The sequence below is a fragment of the Schistocerca americana genome, chromosome X, assembly GCF_021461395.2.
Source record: "Schistocerca americana isolate TAMUIC-IGC-003095 chromosome X, iqSchAmer2.1, whole genome shotgun sequence".
Taxonomy (NCBI): Eukaryota; Metazoa; Arthropoda; class Insecta; order Orthoptera; family Acrididae; genus Schistocerca; species Schistocerca americana.
In genome coordinates, this window is record NC_060130.1 from 404705788 (window position 1) to 404731203 (window position 25416).

Sequence of the window (25416 nt, forward strand, 5' to 3'; positions counted from 1 at the left end):
ATATTCCAGCTACCATGTAAAAAACAGCTTCAAATGTCTAATTACAGCTGAGTTAATCGTCCAATTACAACTGAGTTAAATATTTTATTTATATATGTGTGGTGTCTATTCTTTCAGACATTTCAGTGTGAATGCACCCCCCTCCCCCCCCCCCTTTCTCTCTCTCTCTCTCTCTCTCTCTCTCTCTCTCTCTCTCTTCTCTCTCTCTCTCTCTCTCTCTCTCTCTCTCTCTCTCTCTCCACCTTGCGGGACTCCAGTGTGATGCAGCATGCTATGAGTATGGTGGACATCGGTCTCTGTGTAAGTAGTGTGTGACAAGATGGAATTTGGATCAGATGGAAAGTGTGATGGATAGCCAAAGCAGTTAAGGTGACAGGTCACAAAAAGTGGGAAATCCAGCTTTTGAGTTCCCATCCAGAACAAATTTTCACCTGTCGCCACAGAATTCATTTCAATGGCCATCTACAGCCATTGTCCAAATTTATATCATTTCATCACTTAGGTATTTGACATCATGCACATAAGAAAAATCTTAGGAAATGTTTGAAATTATGCTTACAGTTTGTTGGAAGTTGCCAAGAGCTCTCACTAAGAACACTGATACTGAATATAGTCTGGGAATTTGCTCTTCATTTTAAGAAAAAGCAAGTTTCTCACATGTCTCATTGTTTATGACGTTATGTCTCATTGTTTATGACGTTACATCTCCTGAACTGTACGTCTGTTTTGCAAGTAAATTCAGTAGTTTATGTGGATACTGTTTTCTAACTTCATTGCAAATAGAGTTGGTAGTACGAGGTGCATTCAAGTTCTAAGGCCTCCGATTTGTTTTCTCCGGACTGGAAAGAGAGAGAATCATGCGCATTGTTTTAAAATGAGGCCGCGATCATTGTCAATACATCCCACAGATGGCAGCACCGTACGGCAGATGGAATTTTACCACCAGCGTCGAGAATGAGAACTGTTTTAAATACTTAAAATGGCGACATTTTCCTTACTTGAACAGCGTGCAACCATTCGTTTTCTGAATTTGTGTGGTGTGAAACCAATTGAAATTCATCGACAGTTTAAGGAGACATGTGGTGATGGAGTTATGGATGTGTCGAAAGTGCGTTCGTGGGTGCGACAGTTTAATGAAGGCAGTACATCGTGTGACAACAAACAGAAACAACCTCGGACTCGCACAAGCCGGTCTGATGACATGATCGAGAAAGTGGACAGAATTGTTTTGGGGGATCACCGAATGACTGTTGAACAGATCGCCTCCAGAGTTGGCATTTCTGTCGGTTCTGTGCACACAATCCTGCATGACGACCTGAAAATGTGAAAAGTGTCATCCAGGTGGGTGCCACGAATGCTGACGGACGACCACATGGCTGCCCGTGTGGCATGTTGCCAAGCAATGTCGACGGGCAACGACAGCATGAATGGGACTTTCTTTTCGTCGGTTGTGACAATGGATGAGACGTGGATGCCATTTTTCAATCCAGAAACAAAGCGCCAGTCAGCTCAATGGAAGCACACAAATTCACCACCACCAAAACAATTTCGGGTAACCGCCAGTGTTGAAAAAATGACGGTGTCCATGTTCTGGGACAGCGAGGGCGTAATCCTTACCCATTGCGTTCCAAAGGGCACTACGGTAACAGGTGCATCCTACAAAAATGTTTTGAAGAACAAATTCCTTCCTGCACTGCAACAAAAATGTCCAGGAAGGGCTGCACGTGTGCTGTTTCACCAAGACAACGCACCCGCACATCAAGCTAACGTTACGCAACAGTTTCTTCGTGATAACAACTTTGAAGTGATTCCTCATGCTCCCTACTCACTTGACCTGGCTCCTAGTGACTTTTGGCTTTTTCCAACAACAAAAGACACTCTCCGTGGCCGCACATTCACCAGCCGTGCTGCTATCGCCTCAGCGATTTTCCAGTGGTCAAAACAGACTCCTAAAGAAGCCTTCACCGCTGCCATCGAATCATGGCGTCAGCGTTGTGAAAAATGTGTACGTCTGCAGGGCGATTACGTCAAGAAGTAACGCCAGTTTCATCGATTTGAGATGAGTAGTTAATTAGAAAAAAAATCGGAGGCCTTAGAACTTGAATGCACCTCGTAAAGAAGTAAAAAGCTAAAATGTCATTATCGATGTTGAAGTTTTACTGCATAAACAGCAAAAATGCAGTACACGATAAACAAACGTTTATCGTGTACTGCATTTCATCATTTTGTGGGGGTGAGAAAAAATTTCATAAAGGTTTGAAATTGTGTGTAAAGTTTGTTGAATGTCACCTAAGTGCTCTCCTTCTCAAATGCTGAATGAATAAAGTCCAGGTATTTGCCTGGTGTCAGTTACACTTACCCCATACACACACACACACACACACACACACACACACACACACACCTCCTAACTGTAATACTTGGCTTATTGTGTTGAACTTTCCATATAATATTACACCTCTTAATGAGTATATTAAGACAGCAACATACATTATTAAATGTGGTCAATAATTACACATCATACTGAAGACCAAATTTTTGTTGTCCCTGGTAGCCACTAGCTAGGCAACATGCAACTGGTATTGGGTTTTGGGATAAAAGCTTAGTAATATAGATAGGTTTAGTCTGATTACCTTTCATAAATTGTGTTTGAAACACTTCATTAATGTCATGATTTAAACCACAATGTCTAGTCACGTTAATGTGATCACCTGTCAGAAGCCTGAACAACCATCTTTTGCAGCTTGGACCACTACAAGATGTGCAGGAAGAGTGTCAATGAGGTTTTGGAAAGTACTGACAAGGATGTGGAGCCATTCCAACTCCAGTGGCCTGGTCAGCTGCACTAGGTTTCTTGGACGAGGTTCTATGGGTCGAACGGCACAATCAAGGTGGCCTGACGGACTAACAACCGGGTTTAAATTCGGGGAGTTTGATGGCTGAGGGGGAGGGGGAATTTTGGTAAACTTGTTCTAGTACTCTTCAAATTACACACATACACTGCAAGCTGTAGCACGTGTTGAATTGTCCTGCTGGTAGATGCCATCATGCTGTGGGGGGCAACCATCCAGCTCTGGCCTGGGATGATCAAAGAAATTACATTACCAAGTGTGCAAATGCAGATGGACTCATTGAAGATGGGTAAATGTTTTTGGCTGCAAGATGCATGAAACTGCACGTGAGTACAGAAACACAACAGTTCCATTTTTATTAACCCTTTGACTGCTGATCCACTATGCCTTCCAGAATAATGAGATCACCCAAGGAATGCCACAACAACATTCCCCAGACTATAACACACTCTCCTCCAGCCTGGACCCTTCCAAAGATTGTTGTAGGCTGTTTGCTTTAAGATGTCTCACACCTTACATGCCAATGGCCATCTGTCTTACGGAGCATAAAACATAATTCATCTGAAAAGGTCAGCAGTCGCCACTCAGTGGACATACAGTTGTGTGCGTCGCTAATGAGCAGCAGTCACCATGGGTGTATCACAGTAACATTAACTGAATGGTCATTGACAAGACACTATTGTTGGCCCCTTGGTTCATTTGGATGGCCAGTTGCTCAACAGTTGCATGTCTATTCGTCGAAACACGTCACTGCAACTGTCGTTAATTTCTGCTATCTACGGCCTGTGGTGCACCACTGTTGCATCGGCACCAGTTTTAGATAGTGCCATTTTGTCACACACCGTGTATTTTAACCATGCCAACAGTTTACAGACTCAACCATTCAGAAAGTGCTATCACCGTTGGCCCAAAAGAAAATGATAATGTTCTTTTGGATGTCAGATAAATCACTCCATTTCCGCATTATTAATATTATTAATACTGCACTGTTTTCTGTGTCGTCCCCCCCCCCCCCCCCCCCCCGCCCCGAAACGCTTTATATACCCTCCACTGCTAGTGCTGCCACCTGTAGCTACATGCCGACATCGAACATAGGCAGTGGTTGTCTTAATGTGACTGGACCATATAGGTACAAAAATTAATTTCAAGTAGCAGAAGTATAGCATTCAGTTACAAGTTTTATCATTTGTTAAAGAAAGCACATACTCAGATAGTTCCTTTTCATTGGGTTTTAAAGTAATTTCAACAGCAAAATAATTCTATTTAAAACTGGAGATTGTGAAGGGACTGGCCATGTGCTTCTATTAGCAACCATCCAGCTCTGGCCTGGGATGATCAAAGAAATTACATTACCAAGTGTGCAAATGCAGATAGACTCATTGAAGATGGGTAAATGTTTTTGGCTGCAAGATGCATGAAACTCCACGTGAGTACAGAAACACAACAGTTCCATTTTTATTAACCCTTAGACTGCTGGAGGCGCACCATCTGCTCAGCGTGCTGAGGCACTGCAGGCTGCGGCATAATCCGGCTACCTGCGCTAAATGTCTGTTCCTCAAGCTGCCGCCAGGGCCAGAGAAGCCCACACTGCCACACCTGCCCTGTGCAAAGCACTGTGCCTTCTCATGGCTGATACAGAATAAATGCTCTCACTACATAATTTCTCTGCAGATGAATTACTGCAGAACCAAAATCGTTAAAACTATTTTCTGTCACTAAGAATTATACAAATTTGTTAAGGCTTTTATGGCCTCTAGTTAACAAACTGCCTGCTGGCTTCTGTCTTGGGTTCTTTGGCCGACGTTTGCCTGATAATTTTTCTCACCTTTCGCCTGCACGAGTGGCTGGCATTGTCAAAGTTTCACCCTCCATTGCTGGTGGTGGACTGGAGCCAAAAATCAACCCTATATTGCACAAATACGGCGTAAAGACTATTTGCAAACTGACAAAGAAAATCAAAGAGTGTCTCAGATCAGCAGAGGATAAAAGGGACCCACTCGCAATGTCAGGAATATACAGCATACGATGCACATGCGGAAAAGTTTATTTTGGAATGACTGGACGGCCAATTAACACCAGGCTTACAGAACATAAGCGACATTGCAGGTTGGGGCATGTGAAGAAATTGGTCATGAAACAGTACGCACTGTGTGAGACCGATTACATAGTAAAATCACTGACAAGGAAGTTCTGGCTGCAGAGAGGAACTATCACACCTGCTTGTTCAGAGAAGCTATAGAAATATACAACCACGAGAAGAGCTTCAACGAGAGAGAAGAAAGTCTCCAGGTAAACAGATCCTGGCTTCCAATGCTGCAGCGAATGACCATTGGCGGTAGCAAGAGGAGAATCACATCGGAAATGACCACGGAGAAGCCCTTGGACATTGACGTGCCAGGTACATATAGTCTGTGGCCGTGAGCTCGGTTCCAGTCCACCAATAGCAATGGAGAGTGAAACTTTAACAATGCCAGCCACTCATGCTGGTGGAACGTCAGAAAAATCATCAGATGAATGTCGGCCGAAGAACCCGAGAGAGAAGCCAACAGGTAGTTTGTTACTAAGAATTATATGTTGCTTGTAGTTTCTCTTTTACACGATTTTTTAGCTTATGCACAAAGCAACATGATTTGTTACATTTACATGAATAGTTTACTGTTCTTTCTTGCATACCCATTCATAACATCTGCATTTCTCTATGGGTTCTTCACTGTACTAATTCAAGAACGAATAAAATTTCTGTACATTGCTTTAGTTTTTCAAGTCATATTACGTTGTTTATAGGAGAAAGTGACATACAGATCACCTTTCACATCGCACTGCAACATGACAATTTACTGTGAGAGATGGTAAGAACAATTTTACTTCACTATGTTAAATTCATATTGTGACGTATTCGGAAATTTCACATGGCCTACTATTTGTTTCTGAAAATACAACAAACTGAGTGCTTAGTGATCCACAGTCAGATTCTTTACTTCTAATACATACACTGTGTAAAGTGTTCCATCCAGGCACAGATGCAGTTGTCCTTAACAGATGGTAATCAGTGCTGTTATAATTTGGAATCGCCGGAAATGATTGATTGTCTGCCACAGATCATCATATTGTGCTATACTTTTAATTATTGCAGATAAGTACTCAACAGATTTTCCAGGATTTGAAAGCTGTGAAGCCTCTGTATTTTTGTATCACATTAAATTCACTTATATAGAAGATTCAAAGTTATGAACTGTAAATTTAGGGGTTCCTTCTACACTTTGTGAATATATTTCCCATCCTTATTTTTCATCCAGGCTTTGGACAGGCACTGGAAAAGTTAAAAATAAATATAAATAAATTTCTATTTTGTTTTTTACTTTTTTATTGTTTTTTCATTTTCTAATTTTTTTCTGATTCTAATTTTTTTCTGATAGCATTATTGTATCGTCCTGTGATGCAATTAGGAATTCGTTTTTGTGTGGTAATTTTTAAAGCAGGGTACGACACACAATGCTACCTTACAAATTTTACACTCATACCTGCTTTCTCGACACACTTTTTGTTTCCAGCAAACAATACATCTACGAGTTAGTGTACTTTTCTTGGAATGTTCACTTGTTATAATGTTTGGAAAATGCCTTCCCACAAACCTTAGAGGATTCTTATCAGAACACCTTCCCCTGCTAGCTTTTCTCCACTCTGATGCATCCGTTTAAGTAAGTTCTCTTACCAGCAACAGATGAAACTCTGCTATCGACATTTTACGATGTGTTGGTGACTTGTGTAGGACATGAGCACTTAAAACACATAGATTGAGAATGTGAAAAACGAACTACTTATACCAATTCATTATTTTCCGTATATATCTGACAGAGCTAAGCAGTACATCGAATGGTCAGCTGCTCCCATATTGTAGCTGAACACTACAATGCTTTGTGGTTTCTTAATTTCCTCTCCAGTATTCTTATCAGTCTTTCCCGTGTTAAACATCTCTGTGGTGTTTCATGTGGTCAACATCCACACAACCCTTTTGTCACACCTCTTTATAGCAAGTATTTTATTAGCACGCATAAATCGAATATCTCCTCGTTTCAGTTTCCCCTGAAGTTCCGACACATTGCATCTGTTCTTATGGACAGTACCACATGCATTCACCCCATGACTGTGAAGCCAGGAAAATAAGTCGGGGCCTGAGCACCAGTTATTGAGGTAGAGGATATGTCCATGCTCTAAATTGGGCTTTGTAAGTGTAGCTACTATGTAAACACTTTTCCCCAAATTGTGGAACTCAAGTTTCTGGTGATGTCCCTGTCCAAATGATGAAATGTAAGACACAGCCAGTCTTACAATCACATAACACATGTTTTTATTCCGAGTCTACTCTGTTTTGATGGAATGAATTGTCTGAAAGATAAGCGTCCTTTTAATAATAACAAACTTTCATCAATGCAGAGTTTCTGATGTGGATTAAATGCACAATGGAATGCTGTACGAACTTTGTCGACATGTTCCTAATTTTGAATAATCTGTCTCCTCCAGTATTGTCAGAGTTTTCACTGAAATGTAACATTCTCATAAGTAACAAAAAGCGGTCTCTTGACTATGTTCACTACAAATTTGAGTATTTAAAAGGACATCTCTACCCAGTGTTCACTACTACTCGTTTTTTTTCACGCGAGCCATCAGAAGACAAACAGCTATGAAACAACACATTTCTTCATATCCAGTATCTTTCCACTTTTATATTCAAGAATACACTGATTCTGGAGTATTCGCCAGCTATATATTTCTGTACAGAATAACATGAAAACTGACAGAATACTTGGCTCATTCCCTATTTGACACACATTCTGATAGCGTATCATCAAATGTGTGATTAACTGGCTGAATATCATTTTCTTTCTAGTCAAATTTATCACTAAGACGTGATTTCTTCATAGGCATTTCACTATCACTTTCTGATTCTTCAGATTCAGAATGACTAACATCTCTTGTTGAAACATGAGACTGCATTGACACCCCTGCTAACATGGACAATTTATGACTACAACTTTCCGATTCTTTAGAAGGGCTATCACTTACATCAAAATCAAGTAGTTCATCCTTACTGTTGCTCCTCGTATGAATCTCCATGATTTCTTCTTCAGTGCACCCACAACGCCTTGCCATTTTCATTGTAAAATACAGGACGGAAAGAACACTGATGTAAATCCTGATGAACAGTGAACTGTAGTGCAAAGCCTAGGCTCACAACAGACAAAGAATCAGGCGACATGCTAGCAGCCAGAAATATGAAAGACTACTGAGACATGAGGCGGGAAGTCCGCTGTGCAACTAAACTCGTCATTAGCACCCAGGGAGCGGCAGGCGGCATGACGAGTAAACTCATCAACAACAGACAAAGGGTTAACACCTCAAGCCAGAAACCCAAGTACAAACACACACACAGAGGTCTTGCAGTATAAATTCTTTTTCTCTGTCATCTGCTGATAACATATGTGACCTGTTCACCAGCTAAATATATGTATATCCGTGTGGAAACCCAATTAAGACCTTTGTCAGAAAGTGAGAGAGTTGTAAGACATCAGAAAATACAACTTATCTCATGGAAAGGGGAGGTACATGAAAGTGTTTAGAGGCATATGAATATTACTATTTGCAATGCATGCAACATTTATCAAGTCAATGTGAAAGATAGGAAAAGGAAGCATGTAAATTTCAGGCTGCTTCTCGTGACAGATATTCTGGAAACTCATGGGAAAAGGGCTGCAGTATAGGACTGTACTTTGAATACTGCTTTACAGTATACCACACTGAATGTTCATTTCAAGTGATCATGTGCTTTTTTAAATTTAATAAAGATCTGTTGTTATCAATTACTGAAATTTCATTAACTGTGGACAAGTGATTCCTCCATAGACTAATTTAAACAAAATACTGCTTTCCTTTACTAGTCAGCTGTGTAAACTAGGTACAAGCATGGAAATTACAGATTTGAAGGGTTAACAACTCTACTACATAATCTTTTCCAATTTTAAATTGTTAGCCTGGAAACCTAGGCATAATTATCAGAATGTCATTGCTCCTGATACAGGGTTTGTACAAAAAGTAATGAGACTGATTTTTTGCTGACGCGACTGCACTTCACAGCATGTGCAAGCCCAGGGGGATTGGTGGTAGAGGTGTCTGGCTGAAAATGCGTGGCGTGCCAGTTACCTGCGGGCTCTTGTCTCAGCAACGTAGTACATTACGTGGACACGTCACAAAGTTGTCGTTCGTGATGCAACATGCAACAGATGATTGAGCAACGTTACGCCGTCAAGTTTTGTGTGAAACTAGGAAAACTGGGTATGGAAATGTTGGATATGTGTAGACAAGCCTACGGTGGTGACTGCCAGTCAAAAGCCAAGGTTTTCAGGTGGGTGAAGAGCTTTAAAGAGGGCCGGGACAGCACTGAGGATGAGAACCCCTGTGGATGCCCGTCAACCAGCAAAACTGATGAAAACATCAACCGTGTGCGAATTTTATTGAACACCAACTGTCAGATGAGTGTCAGGATGATAGCGGACGACCTCGGACTTGATAAAATGACATTGCACGATCACAGGTTAATGTAAGTGTGAGATAAGCCATTGCAAATGTGAAATACTGGTACATTAATAACCAATGTAACCGTCAGAGCATTGAATGCAAGTCGGCAAACAAGTATGCACTGTGTTGTAAAGGTTCCAGATGTCAGTATATGGGATGGAGTTCCATGCTTTTTTCACTTTTTGGGTTGCTACAGGTATGGTTAATGCTGGTTGTGGATGATGCTGGCGTTATCTTCTGATGACATTCCATTTGTGCTCGACTGGAGACAAATCTGATGACCAAGCAGGCCAAGGCAACACGTTGACACTCGGTAGAGCATGTTAAGTTACAACAGTGGTATGTGAGCAAGTGTTATCCAGTTGGAGAACACCTCCTGGGAATGCTGTTCATGAATTGCAGCACAACATGTTGAATCACCAGACTGACATACAAATTTACATTCAGAGTGTGAGGGATAAGCACAAGAGTGCTCTCGCTGTCATACAAAATTGCACCCCAGACCATAACTCCAGGTCCAGTGTGTCTAGCAAGCAGACAGGTTCATTGTAGGCTCTCAACTGGCATCCTATCCAAAACACAGCCATCACTGGCAAAGAAGCTGAACCAGCTTTCATCAGGAAATACACGAGATCTCCCACCCTGCCCTCCAATGAGCTCTCACTCGACACCATTGAAGCTGAAAATTGGTGGTGGCGGTTGGGGTAAGTGGAATACACACTAGAGGGCATCTGGCTCAGAGCTGTCCTTCCAGTAACCGATTTGTTAACAGTTTGCTGTGTTGCAGTGGTGTCAACTGCTGCTCAAATTACTGTTGCAAATGCAGTACGTTGTGCTAGAGCCATACACTGAACATGATGGTCTCCCATCTCTCTAGTGCCATGTGGCTGTCCGGAGATCAGTCTTCTTGTGACAGTACATTCTCATGACCACTACTACCAGCAATCGTGAACAGTGGCTAAATTCCTGCTAAGCCTTTCTGCAGTATTGCAAACCATGCCAGATTTTGAAGCTATAGGCAAAGTTGCAGCATGGTATGTAGTCTATGTTTTTGTAGGTTTCCTATAACTAGCTGGGGAAATCAGTTATAAGTGCGGGAGAAGTTAAAGGCATCTCACTTCTTACATGATTGTGCCAAATAAAGCACTGCAATTGTCAGAGAACATTCAGGATGAAGATAGCTATACTTTTTTATGTCAATACAGAGGTGGGAGAACTTCTTTTAAAAAAGTGGAGAACAGGGAAATGTTTTTTCTTCATGGAAGAGTCAGTTATTTGTAACTCAAATTTAATGCCAGTTAAATATTTTCTTGTAATATTATTGGTCAGAGCCAATAACTTAACTTGTCAACATAGGAGGATATGTATTTCATTGTTCTTAACTTATACTTCCTGCTTTCCATGTTGAAACTAATAATTTTCCGTTACTTTAAATTTTTCCAGAATTTTCAAATCTTTCCACACCCTTCTAACAGTTTAATCCTCTTCTACAACAAAATCTGCTTATATCTTACAAAAGACAAAGCAATTTTTACACATAAATCATTACTAGGAATTTGGATATTTTATTCCCATGCAATAAGTATTACATAATACCAGAGAGGGTTGATAGAAGAGATAGAGAAGATCCAACGGAGTGCAGCGCGCTTCGTTACAGGATCATTTAGTAATTGCGAAAGCGTTACGGAGATGATAGATCAACTCCAGTGGAGGACTCTGCAGGAGAGACACTCAGTAGCTCGGTACTGGCTTTTGTTAAAGTTTCGAGAACATACCTTCACCGAAGAGTCAAGCAGTATATTGCTCCCTCCTACGTATATCTCGCGAAGAGACCATAAGGATAAAATCAGAAAGATTAAAGCCCACACAGAAGCATACCAACAATCCTCCTTCCCACGAACAATACGAGACTGGAATAGAAGGGAGAACCGATAGAGGTACTCAAGGTACCCTCCGCCACACACCGTCAGGTGGCTTGCGGAGTATGGATGTAGATGGATGTAGATAGATAGATAAATAGATTTTTTTTCCCAAACGTATTGATAACTCTCACGGAAATAGACAATAGCCAGCTCAGCGCACCTATCTGAACTTCCCACACTGTCACTCCACTTGGAGTAACTCAGAAACTCTGAGAAAATTGGTGCAAAGAAATCCCCTCCGTGATCAATACTATTTCAGACATTCTGAATTTCTTACAGCAGAGAATGTGTATCAGTTCATTGATACCTGCCATGTTCTTGGCAAAGAATAAAATATACTATAAAGAGTGCGATTCTCACTGGACATCAACAGGATAGAACAAAAGGTCCATTACTTTCTAATAGTGAGCAGTGAAAGTGAGGTCATGAATACTGCTCGTGTTACAAAAAGTCACATTACAGTATCAGCATTATGGAACTAGCAGTGATACTAGAATTTATTTGTGTTCAAAGTTCACAGTGGATGTTCTTGACAAAAGTCTGATAGTAAGTTCTGCTCACAACTGAGATCTGAAAGAATAGGAGAAGTGCCTAAAATTTGAAAACATCAATATATTGTATTTTGTTGTGAAAATATAGAGAGATATGTCAACCAATACTTAGAGAGCAACACAATGTGTCTTTTTACTTAATCTTGTGTGTCTTGTTTTCTTTCTGAGTACGAAAAATGTCAAAGAATGTATTTTTCTTCTTCAATAGAGCCGACTTCTTCAACAATGCTTTTGATGAAAACGGTTTAACATCTCTTTCTTCTTATTTATGAACAGTGTAGGCTTTCTTCTCTGCCCGGGTATTATAAAACCAAAGCATTTGCAATTGATATAGTTGGTTTTTTCTGTAGAAAAACACTCACAGGAATATATCCTACTTTTCTCGATGAAAACAAAGTATGCAAAAAAATAAAGATTACAGAATCCACTACTATAGCATTACAGCAGGAGTGGGCATATTGAGAATAGGTTAACTTCCAATGTTAGCAGACAATGCTTTTAACCCCCCCCCCCCCCACACCATCGGATCAGTTTCATCAATTTAGACAGTTTACGCCAATACCTCCATTTGAAACACGTTCTTGAATATTTTCATGTTCTATTGTTCTAGTCCCGGACTGGACGTCATGTGAATTGACCTTGTATGGAATGAACACATGCACAATCCCCCCCCCCACTACCCCCCCCCCCCCCCCCCCACACACACAGTAGAAACCAAAATTTTGTTATCATATTTTAACGTATTAGCTCATACAAGGTATGTTCCTACAACACAGATGTATGTGAAGCTAGTGCATAAGAGATTGAAGTACAGCAACAAACAGGTACCAGATCACTAAGGATAAATGCCATCTTGGTCTTAATCATACAACTCCGTTCAGTCTTTGCTTGATGCTATAACACTGAAATAGTTGTAGGCCTTTCTACATCATCCATCCAAAAACTTCCCAGACTGATTTTATTCCTAGTGTATAAGTGACATCAGCACAGTAACTATGGTGGCAACTTGAACTGACAACTATAGTGTATTCCACCAGTTAGATACGAGAAGGTTGTGTTAAGTAGTGGATGTGGAGCTGTAGAGTATCAGTCCTGTTGTGCCACAAATCACAGTGGAACATCATATCTAAATTAAGTGTTCAAAACATCCTCCAGAAAGTTCTGAAGAGGAGTAATGTCTGTGGAAAGTTTGTTCCACACACTTTGAGTCCTGGAGAAAAACGATGATAGGTTGATGCCCACCACAACTGGACTGAAATGAGGACAATTCTTTTCTGGAAAAAAGTCATCACAGGTGACAAGAATTGGTGTTATCAATATGAATCGACCACAAAATGACAAAGTGCAGAAATACACATCTGCTGGAGTGTCAGCGCTTCGATAACATAACAGACATTCAAGCCAGTGTGACATGCAAGTTGAACAACAATAGCAAAGAAGGAAATTTCTGACAGTTTCATGTTATTGTATGAACATTCTGTATGTTGTACTCAAGTGGGGGAGAAATTGCACTGCTCTGATGAGTGCTTTAACTGGCATGCTGAGAGAAAAAATGTAGGGTTTTTGGATGGCATCTGCATGAACCTATACTGCAGCGATGGCTTCATATTAGATGATACTGGGGTGACTGCAATATGGTAGCCTACATAGTCTATTGTCATAGTAGTGTCATGGATGCTAATATAATAGTTTGGTGAATGGTTAGATACAATATGCAATCTCAACAGTTGAGAACAACTACAGCATCAGAGAAATTTGTTCAAATTACTGCCCACTGAGGTAACTCTGCAAAACATACACTATGTGATCAAAAGTATCCTGACACCCCCAAAAATATTAGGTTCATTGTGCTGCCACCTACTGCCAAGTACTCCATATCAACGACCTCAGTAGTCATTAGATATCGTGAGAGAGCAGAATGGGGCGAGCTGCGGAACTCACTGACTTCGAACGTGGTCAGGTGATTGGGTGTCACTTGTGTCATACGTCTGTACGCGAGATTTCCAAACATCCCTAGGTCCACGTTTCTCATGTGATAGTGAAGTGGAAACATGAAGGGACACGGACAGCACACAAGCGTACACGCTGACCCCATCTGTTGACTGACAGAGGCCGCCGACAACTGAAGAGGGTCGTAATGTGTAATAGGCAGCCATGTATCCAGACCATCACACAGGAATTCAAATCTGCATCATGATCCACTGTAAGTACTGTGACAGTTGGGCAGGAGGTAAGAAAACTTGGATTTTGTCGTCGAGCGTCTGCTCATAAGCCACACATCATGCCGGTAAATACCAAACGACGCCTCGCTTGGGGTAAGGAGCGTAAACATTCGACGGTTGGACAGTGGAAAAATGTTGTGTGGAGTGACGAATCATGGTACACAATGTGGCTATTTGGTGGCAGGGTATGGGTTTGGCAAATGCCCAGTGAACTTCATCTGCCAGTGTGTGTAGTGCCAACATTAAAATTCGGAGGCAGTGGTGTTATGGAGTGGTTGTGTTTTTCATGGAGGGGGCTTGCACCCCTTGTTGTTTTGCTTGGCACTACCACAGCACAGGCCTACATTGATGTTTTAAGCACCTTCTCGCTTACCACCGTTGAAGAGCACTTCGGAGATGGCGACCTCATCTTTCAACATGATCGAGCACTTGTTCATAATACAAGGCCTGTGGCGGAGTGGTTAAACGACAGTAGCATCCCTGTAATGGCCTACACAGAGTGCTGCCCTGAATCCTACAGAACACCTTTGGGATGTTTTGGAAAGCCGACTTCGTGCCAGGCCTCAACAACTGATATCAATACCTCTCCTCAGTGCAGCACTCCATGAAGAATAGGCTGCCATTCCCCAAGAAACCTTAAAGCACCTGACTGAATGTATGCCTGCGAGAATGGAAGCTGTCATCAAGGCTAACAGTGGGCCAACAACATACTGAATTCCAGCATTACTGATGGACGACGCCACGAACATAAGTAATGCTGGAAGCCATTTTCAATCAGGTGTTCAGATTCTTTTGATTACACAGTGTATTTCAGCAGGAAAATCACCAGATGAGTGTGGCGAGGAATGTGGAAGCTTTTTTGAACAACAATGGGTTGACCTTTTTGAATAATGGGTGGTCCTGTGTACCTCATCTTATGTTTGCCTCAAATGCTGCTATTCAAACATGTATGGGAAATGACTGGTTCACAAGATTGTCATAAGCCTTTAGCAATCACCATTGATGGAGTGCGGACTATACAAACCACTTGGAGAGTGACTCCCATGAAACATATTCAAGTCCTCTTTGATTCTAGGCAATAACGTTTAGAGAATCTGGTCAGAGTATAAGGGTGCTTCACTCTATATTAAATACATACTCTCAGACTTTGAGGATTCTCATGAATCTAATCTGTGGAATAATGTTCATGTAAGTCACATGCAGCTTTCTGAACATTGCAATTATCACTATCTCAGAGTGTTTTATTTCATTAAAAAGTTTGTTTAAACTCGTATGTACACACAAATATCATGAATACTAGCCATATAGGAAATTACTTGCCACATTCTTGCCTTTTATTGCATCTTCTGACAAAACTAACAGTATCTTGAAGTGAAGGAAACCTGTGGGGATGTTCTCATTAGTTCCACAGTCCCTTTAGATACAAATCACAAATTTGCCTGAACACAAGTTCAAACAGCAAGATATTAGAAACTGACAGTACTGCAATTTCAAAAACTGTAGTGTACATATACCTGTGATATCCTACTTTTCACCCACTAAGCAAGTGCAATTAAATAGATTATATACAGCTAATGCTGTTTCCACAGTATTGCGGTATTTTGGTGTGTGTGTGTGTGTGTTTTTTCAGATTATCAATGTTATTTTCCTGTATTTTCTGAGAGGAGTTATTAAAAATATTATAAAAGTTTTTATAAAAACAGAAAAAATACTAATATATTAAATGTAGATGCAACTATGGTTCTTTTGTGCAAGACATTTACTAAAAAATATAAGCTTCTTTTAACAAAACATAAGAAAATATAAAACTTGTGAGACAGCGTTTTGGATCTAGTTAACTAAAGTAAATATCTTATAAACAAATATGTTGGTGTATAGTCATTCAAGAATAAGAGATACACACTCAAGTATCAAACACATCATACTACTGAAGCAAACGCGAAGTGCAGCCCCATACAAGTTAACCTTCAGAAGAGTGTTTCACATTATTCTCTACAAGTCTACAAATACGAAAACAGAGACAGTCTAAAGTAGTATTCGAACAAAAGTGCATAAGAATAACATGCTTTGAAGTGTCTCTCTGGTGATAAGTTATAGCACACTAGTCAACTATTTTTACTAAGACAGAATGTCCACTACTTCCAAAATATACACATGCAAAGGCATCTCCAAATATCTTGCATTGGATAGCATGATAAGTATCCATAAATACACATCACATTTCCAACAGACAAATGGGTAGTAGCATAAAACTTGGGATGTAGCACAACAATACAGGAATTTTCGTTTAAACTGTAACCAAATTTACATTAAGCTTTAAATCTTTCAATCAAAAAATAAAATATTCTTTTTTCCTTAGTGCTGGAAAAACAATATATGCAAACACCATTTTAGATACACTGCACTATCCTTAAGAATCTCTCAAGACTGGATGAAAAAGGCTGCAGAGTTCATGCGTAATGTCCTTTTTGAATAACAGTGGCACAATTGTTTCTTCCTACCTCATTGCATAAAAGCAACAAAAGCAGAGATTTAAAACCCGGTAACACTGATTCAATGATGATCTTTCAGTCAGCAAGAAATCTGAATAAATTAGTGCAAAATCTGGTGTAGAAGATTCTCCTGAGCCTGAATAATTAATATATAACAATATTACAGCCATTAACAAGAATTAGTACACATTTATATTGTCTTTGAAAATAAATAATTGACTAAAATATCCTTGAAAAGTAAATAGATTTTAACGATTTCCAACGTACAGCATGAGACTTGACCTATTGAAAACTACATTCTATGTTCATTAAATTACATTGTCACTTCTACAACAGCAACATAAATTAAGTAAATAACGGCTATAACACATGCAAATCTTGCATATTCCAACTATAAGCAGCCAAAAAACCATACTATAAGAACAATGAAAAAGAAACACAAGATTCTCACTAAAGACATCAATTGCTCAAAGATAACTTTCTACGAGTATGTACTGCCAAACAATTTAAGACAGTAGGAGTGCTGTGACACGTCATTCATCTCCACTACTCAAGGAGTAGTGACCCAAAGTACTCCCACATGATTTATAATTATTTATTAACTCGTAACCAAATTTGGTTTAACCCACATTTTGATAACAATAATTAATTAGCACAGCTAACATAACTCACACTCAAATTATAACAATTTTAATGATTTGTAAATAATTTGTATAAAAGAAACAATGATATCCTAATAAATAGAATAACAGCACTGTTTTGGAATACGGAAAAAAAAAGTTTGCACTATGTACAAAATCGTCTATTATGGAACTCCTGCCATATCATGAATCTCAGGCACTAGTTTGTAAAATATATTATAAAATAAATATATAAACACCTCAGTCAAATAAAAAGTACATTTCTACTCTTTCTGCATATTAAATCTATAAAGTCTATCAGTAATGTAATAATTCTTTCTAAGCATCAAAATGAAAAAGAAAGTAACTTATGAACATGGAAAAATAAAATAAGTTTCTCAATTTTTAGTACATTTTATGACTCAATATTGACACGGACATCAATATTACAGTAGACTGTTTTCAAAATCTCTCTGCTCAAATTGAAACTACAAGCAAAAAAAGTATAGTTACTTTCTGAGCAAAATGAGTGTCTGAGCACACTGTATAACAAAGCGATATGGCTGATTGAATTAAGTACTGACACAGCCTTTCAAATACCACAGAAATATAAGTAACACCTTTTTTTCTTCAACTCTTATGTAGTTATGCAGATCAATAAAAAATTGTAAGAGCCTGTAATGTTTTCTTCATACTGTTATAAACTGAAAAACAACAGCTGGACTAACTGACTGCTTTGCAAAAGAGATTATTTTAAATAAACATAACAGTAATATCTTATTCAAAACATAAATGGGGTGCTTTCAAATATTTAACTCTTTTCAGTCTACATATCAACAGCACCACTACCTGCATTACAAAGCTTTGCTTGTTTTCACATACAGCACTCGACTGTGTGTGTGTGTGTGTGTGTGTGTGTGTGTGTGTGTGGAGAGAGAGAGAGAGAGAGAGAAAGAGAGAGAGAGAGAGAGAGAGAGAGAGAGGGGTGGGGGGTGGGGGTGGGGGGAGGGAAAGAGGGGGGGAGGGAAAGAGGGAGGGAGGGAGGGAGGGGGAGGGAGAGAGAGAATGATCTATCCACAAATCTGCTTCACAGTCTAACCTAAACCCAATCAAATTAATATTTCAACAAGAAACTTCTCAATATAATTAATACCACAAAAACCAGGAACCTACATGTTAGTTTCTCCATGAGCCTGTACCATTAAGTATTTTATAAAAATGTACCAATCACTGCAACAAATGGGCAACGTGACTTATGGTCTGTTAGATGTGAGAAACCTCATTAAGGGTGCCCCACACTGACAAAGACATGACATACACACCACCAATTATTGTGGAAGATATTGGATAGTTTATTGATAAAATATAACATTCACTTCGACTACCTGGGAGAATATTTAACAAGTTAGAGCCAAGAAATACAGTAACCTTATATACAAACTAAATGGGAAAATATTTGAACATAGAAAAGCACACATGTTGTCTAGAGACATTGTAAGATCAAACTAATTAGGAAGAGGCGGAGTACCACTATAACAGTATTTGAAAACCTAATCTGAAGTAACACAGACAAAAATCGTTTTCAAGTGACAGCTGTGGCACAAGATCTGGTTTCCAATATGGGGAAAAAGAACTTTTCTTCACACCGATAATGAAGCTAGTAAAAATAATGTGTAACCTGATGAAGCTTACAGAATAAGACATGAAGTACATATTCCACACCACATCTTGCTTTCGTTACAGAGCCAAATACTTAACAGCAGGCACACTGTCTCCCCACCCCCGCCTCCCCCCTTGAAAAACTGACATAAGAATACCATCACAATGTGTTTATTCAAACAACTATTACACTTCAATTCTCAAGTGGAAAAAGCTTTCTACATGGTAAGACTAAACACTTTAAACTCAATTCAGTATACATCTGTTAAGGCAACACTGTAAAACTTCATATATGTGTCAGTTTTGTGGAAAATGAGACATTTCGTTGTCTAATTTAAAATGCCACTTCATGTCACAATTGCACATCTGAATTATCGTTTTACCTGTGAGAATAGATAGTTTAATGTCCGCTTGTGTGTGAACTGTCTATGTCGAAACGAGGGCTGAAATAAATAAAAAATGTGAATTGGACATAAATTAAAACTACAAAATTCCAACAAAACATCAAATAACAGAAATATAAGAGAGAATAAGCAAATATATGTTGTGTGTTTGCATATATTTGCTTTCTGTAGTTTGTAATCACTTTTAGCCCCTGCAAAAAATTTGTTTTTGCTTCCTCATTTTTTAACCACACACAAACACTCACACGTACACACTCACATGTAGTGGACCTTGGGTAGTCTGTTTTGTGCACATCTACAAAAACCTTGAAGTCAATTTCTAGCACTAACTTACCACATCTTTTTTATTTTTATTTTTTTTATTTTTTTTTATTTTTCAAAAGAAAGTTCAGCTCCACATAGTCGTTTTTTGCCTATGGAAATCAAAGAAAAGGAATTATTTTTCAGTTGTCTCCCACATACATGCATTCTGTAGGGAAAAAAATATTTTTCAGGAAGAGAGAGAGAGAGAGAGAGAGAGAGAGAGAGAGAGAGTACAATAACTGAAATAATCATTTGGAGAAAAAGAAAAAGTTATTCTTTACTGAAGTGATAACCCTCACAAGGAGTGAAGGACATGAAATACAGTATAATGATAAATAAAACGCAAGGGCTATTACAGTTATCTTGGAAACTAATAGATCTTTGTATGTCTTTGACTGTCATAAAAAATTATAAATCATTTGCTTCAATTAATAGTGAAATTCACAAATTACAATCACAAACAATAATAACAAAAATGGTTAAGATCATGTTTTAAACTGATATTAGTGTTGGACTTTCAAGAATAGTATCACACTAAAGATGTGTTTGACACAGCAACCACCTCATGCAAAACAACAAAAGTATCCCACAGAAACTAAAATCCAAAGCAAATGTCAAAAAGACTTATTAAGAAATTTAAAGAAGAACTATTTTGTTCTTTTTAAAGAGACAAAATACTGCAAAATGTGGGCACATGGAGTGCAGGTCTCTGCACAGTGCATTTACTGATGGTATAAACATGCAACTGAAATTATTAAAAATTTAATAATACATACTTATATCTCCATACCACAGTAAAACTTTAAGAATATGATGCTCTGGGTAAAACAGAAGAAATACAAGAGCAGTATTCTCTAAATTACACAATGTTAGCACAAAATGACTACACAATGAAACAATTTCAACATGACTCACTGTTCTATGCAAGGTACAATATCTAAAGAAAATAAATGGTCAACTCTGTCATAAACACACAACCTTCAGCTTTAGTATCTATTGTTTAGCTTGCAAGGTTGATTGAAGGAACTTAATGATCATTTATTGTACCCACATCTGTGGAGCCACATTTGCTTCCTCTTGTGACCCACAGTCTTCTAAAGAGTCCCAAAGAATTTGGTAAAGGATGCATCAATCAGAATGTGGAGTATTATCCAATAACAGTAAAGGGGGACAATGACTTGACTTAAAATATGACTGCAAGCAGCCAGTTTCCTCTGTTAAGCGCCCAGTCTGAAAGGAGAATGTGGTGTCCTTAATCCTGACTTAAGAGAAGCCATTTCTTTTCCACAACCTACAGTTTCTTAACCCAAAAGGTGTTTCCTAAAATGTGAAGACTGTTTCCTCATCCTAGAAATTTCAACTGTTCCACATCTTCACCCCTTTTAAGTTCTACTTCAGTATGGTAGATACTCAATAGTGAGTTTTGTCCTCCCTCCCCTCTTTTCTATAAATGCACTGAGACAATGAGTACAAATGGTGTGAACCAGCTATTTTAAGTCAACTCCCATTTGATGGCATTTAACTCCATCAGAAACTATCAGGATTTTTGGTTTTGTTCATTTAGACTCAATTTCTGTAATCCATTTTTCCACTCTCTCATCTTGTGGTACACTTTGAACAGACATATACTTCTCTGTATTAATGTGGTGGCTTAATTTTGGTTTTGATAACATGTAGCAGGTGAGAATACTTATACTTGTTTGAACTGACAACAAGCCTTTTGTTAAGCTGAAGTGTAAATGGGCATGTGCAATTGTAAGAATTGGTGCTAGCTAGAATCAGTAGTTTTTACCATTGTAAATGTACTTATTTTTGAAGTAATATTTCTCAAATGGCACAATGAAAGTGGCTGGCACCTTTCAAGGGTGATACACAGTTTTCTTTTGCCACTTCCTACTCATTACCTCCAACCCCCCCCCCCCCCCCCCCAACTGCTCTAAGCTGTAAATTATTCCACAGAGAAAAACTGCAGTCATGAGTATAAACACTTGTGCTCGTAATGATATTAACTGATGTGATAGAATAATTATTAACATATAGGTCCATATTTCATGAAGTGAGAGTTTAAAAGGTGAAGAATCAGTAACTTAAATTTCATTACTGATGGTCAACCTCACTGCGGAATAGCAATACAATTATATAAACTATCAACCTGAATAGTTTTTTCTCCTCTCAAATTTATACCGAAGTATGCAAAATGAGGCCATGTGTACCTCCTGAGGAGACCTGTGACCTTTTTATTGGGCTGGATTATAGAAGTCAAAGTCTTGGTCATATTAAATTTAATTATAATTGATTTCTGGTTTTGGTTTTTCAGCCATCATTAGAACTAAACATTTAGCAGTGGCACATAGGCATGTAGTAAGTACACACATACATGTTGCTGCTAAATTTTTATATCTAGTGATGGCTGTAAGGCTGAAACTGATACTAAATTTTAATAAAACATCAAACGACAAAGACACTGACTGAAGTACGTTAAGTAAGCTACAAAATTATGAATTCAAAACAAAATGGAAATTCTGTTTCCACTCTACTGACTGCACGCTGTACATTACATAATCAATCTCCACCCTAGGGAATAAGCTTTAGTGCACTGGTTGCCTACAAAGCATACATTATCTGATAAACTAAAATAGTGCAGTATCTTTATTATGCACTGCAATATCACTTGCAAGGTGCTGATTCTTCAGATGGTAAAGCTATATAATAAAACTGCACTCAAATATTATCTGCCAAAGAAACATGAAAACACTATGCTCCTCAACATAGAAAGCTATTTCTAATTTCTGTGGCAAGTAAAATGGACACAGCTGCATTTTGGCAGAAGTTATTTTGCTGTGTACCATGACAAACGACAAAGCTAATGAGAATGCGTAACGGCGTAGTATTTACTACTGATCAACGGAAACCTACAGCTATAAACACAGAGAGAGTTTAAAAGACACACTTTGTACTACAATCTCATACAATGTTTATGGAACATTAGGAGTTAAATGTAATGCACGAATATGTAATGATATGAAATATAAACTAATGAAAGCAGTACGCTAACTGTACAAATTCAGGGAAGGTTATCCAAAAAACAAAACTAAAAACAAATTTAAACAAAATGAAAGTAAACAAAGAAGGGCAACATAATACGATCCAAGGCAGAAAAAAAGACAAAAAATGTGTGCCAGAAACATGTGAAACAACTCGCATAATGGAAAATAAGCATTGAAACAATTGTCAAGGAAGAACTTTGTGCACAAAAGACATGCAATGTAGGAGGCTACCCCAGATACAATAAAGCCCCATAGTATCAAACCCACTTCTGAGAAATTCCCCAGATGTAATTAACATTTCTGTTGATCCTGCTCAAGCTCCCACAAGAAAATTGTTATTTAAAATCAATGTTAATGAAGCCTGCTTTAAGAATAAGCTCTCTTAAGGAATGATGTGAAACAGTTTGAAAATAAAAATCCACTTTTGACACGATGTCTAATTTTTATGAAAGTTTACAGCTCATCCTTTAATTTTTGAGCAGGTTATGCCAAAATGGTAACAAAATTAATGACAATAATTTGCCATTGATTCCTTCTGTATAGACTGCAGATGCATGTGTCAAGAAATCTTCCAAGATCGCGAACGTTTTTCTTCTGGAGTGAATTTTGACTCAGCAGCAGAACGTGTGCTGATTTGAAATTTCCTGGTTGTTTTTTTATTATTTTTTTTTTATTTTGCAGTAAAACTGCTAAATATGGAGAAAAGATCTGAGTCTAGATGCCAAAGCAATCACAATACACAGATTTCAATTTCTGTTCACATTGGCATACTGCCTGTGCTGTAGGTCATGTGTTACATCATAGATGACTTGAAATCTAGGAACGTGAACACATCAGTCATTTTATTCTATCCATTACAAAATGGTTGTTGAAATTTACAACTGTAAAAAAGGTTTTTTTTTTCTTTTTTCCCCATCCTAAGATGTACCAGTCATTACATCAATACTTTCTAATACCTGTGTGACTAGACACCTTAATAATGACTGCTTCTATTACAGTGAAGTTAACAGACCAATGTAGCAGCTCACACACACAGCAAATATCAAATTTGACTCCTCATTATGTAATAAGAAATATGTTTGAAAATGAGAATTATTGACCCAAAACTGTATGTGCGAGATACATTACATGAAATGGCATGCCTTTCTACATTAAAAAATGAACCCATCACCACATTCTTGTTTATGGAAGTGCAGATTCCTGTACACTCTAAACTTTCATGTACTCTTTATACTTTCATGGCCCACAAATGATGAAAACATACTGCTCAACAAAATAAAATGAGGTGACAAGTCATAGAATACCTCCTAATATAACGTCGGACCTCCTTTCGCAGGGCACACTGCAACAACTAAATGACACCTGGACTCAAAAATTCGTAGCAAGTCCCCTGAAGATATATTGAGTCATGCTGCCTCTATAGCCATCAATAATTGCAAAAGTGTTGCTGGTGAAGTATTTAGTGTATGACCTGACCTCTTGAGTATGTCCCATAAATTTTCAGTGGGATTGATGTAGGGTGATAAGGGTGGACAAATCATTCAGTCGAATTGTCGATAATGTTCTTCAAAACCAATTGTGAACAATTGTGGTCCAGTGACATAGCACACTGTTATCCACAAAAATTTCATCACTGTTTGAGAACATGAAGTCCGTGAATGGCTGCAAATGGTCACCAAGTAGCTGAACATAACCATTTCCAGTCAATGATTGGTTCAGTTGGACCAGCGAACCCTGACCATTCCATGTACACACAGCCCACCATTATGGAGGTACCACCATCTTCCACAATGCCTTGCTGACAACTTGGGTCCACAGCTTCATGGGGTATGCACCACACTTGAACCCTGCCATCAACTCTTACCAGCTGAAATCAGGACTCATCTGTCCAGACCATGGTATTTCAGTCATCTACGGTCCAACCGATATGGTCGTGAGCCTAAGATAGGCACTGCAGACTACATTGTGCTGTTAGCAAAGGCACTCGTGTCGGTCATCTGCTGCCATAGTCCATTAATGCCAAATTTTGCCACACTGTACTAACGGATACATTTGTCATTAGTCCCACATTGATTTCTGCAGTTATTTTACGCAGTGTTGCTTTTCTGTTAGCACTGACAACTCCATGCAAATGCTGCAGCTCTCTGTTGTTAAGTGTAGGACATTGGATAATGAATTCTCTAATGATTTCTGAAATGGCTGCATTCAAAGTCTGTTAATTCCTGTCTTTGGGCCATAATCATGTCACAAACATTTTCACACGATTCATGTAAGTACAAACAACATCTCCATCAGTGCAATAATGCTCTTTTATACATTGTCTACATAATACTAACACCATTTGTATACGTGTGTATCACTACCCAATGACTTTGGACATCTCAGTGCATGGCTATTACTGTGGCATTACAGACTATCGTAACTTGAAAATCTCCGGTTTAGCAAAAAAATGCGATTTGCTGCAATCTTCTTTGAGAGGTGAATTGAAGAATAATGAATCCCTTTCATATGCTGTGGTGAAAAGTTTTTCTGCATTGAAAATGCAAGGAAAAGATGTGCTTCATCACAATTGAAAGTATTTATAATTATCTTCCCAAAATGGTTTAATGGACTGAAGAGTGGAAACTTTCATGTATGTGGAAATGTATTGAAGGATACAGCACAAGCAATCACATTAAAGCTCACAAATTAAGACTGATGAGTCGACGACAATTTTCTGTTTTTATGAAACTGGGATCTTTTACAATCCATACATCCCTCAGAAATGTGCT

The 25416-nt window shown here is 38.6% G+C and overlaps 1 protein-coding gene across 6 annotated transcripts in view; it reads right to left on the reverse strand.

The window, feature by feature from the left end:
• LOC124554893 (serine/arginine repetitive matrix protein 2-like) overlaps positions 1 to 25416 on the reverse strand; it is a 391768-nt gene that overhangs the window by 190002 nt on the left and 176350 nt on the right. For 4 of the 6 annotated variants that reach the window (XM_047128572.1, XM_047128573.1, XM_047128575.1 and 1 more), the window contains exon 15: positions 19275 to 19334. The exons of 1 other annotated variant lie outside the window; for it this stretch is intronic. In XM_047128572.1, the coding sequence (XP_046984528.1) occupies positions 19292 to 19334 (43 nt within the window). In that variant the 3' untranslated portion in view covers positions 19275 to 19291. Of the gene's footprint in view, positions 1 to 19274; positions 19335 to 19629; positions 19709 to 25416 lie in introns of all 6 variants that reach the window. One more of the 6 variants, XM_047128576.1, reaches the window with a different exon arrangement.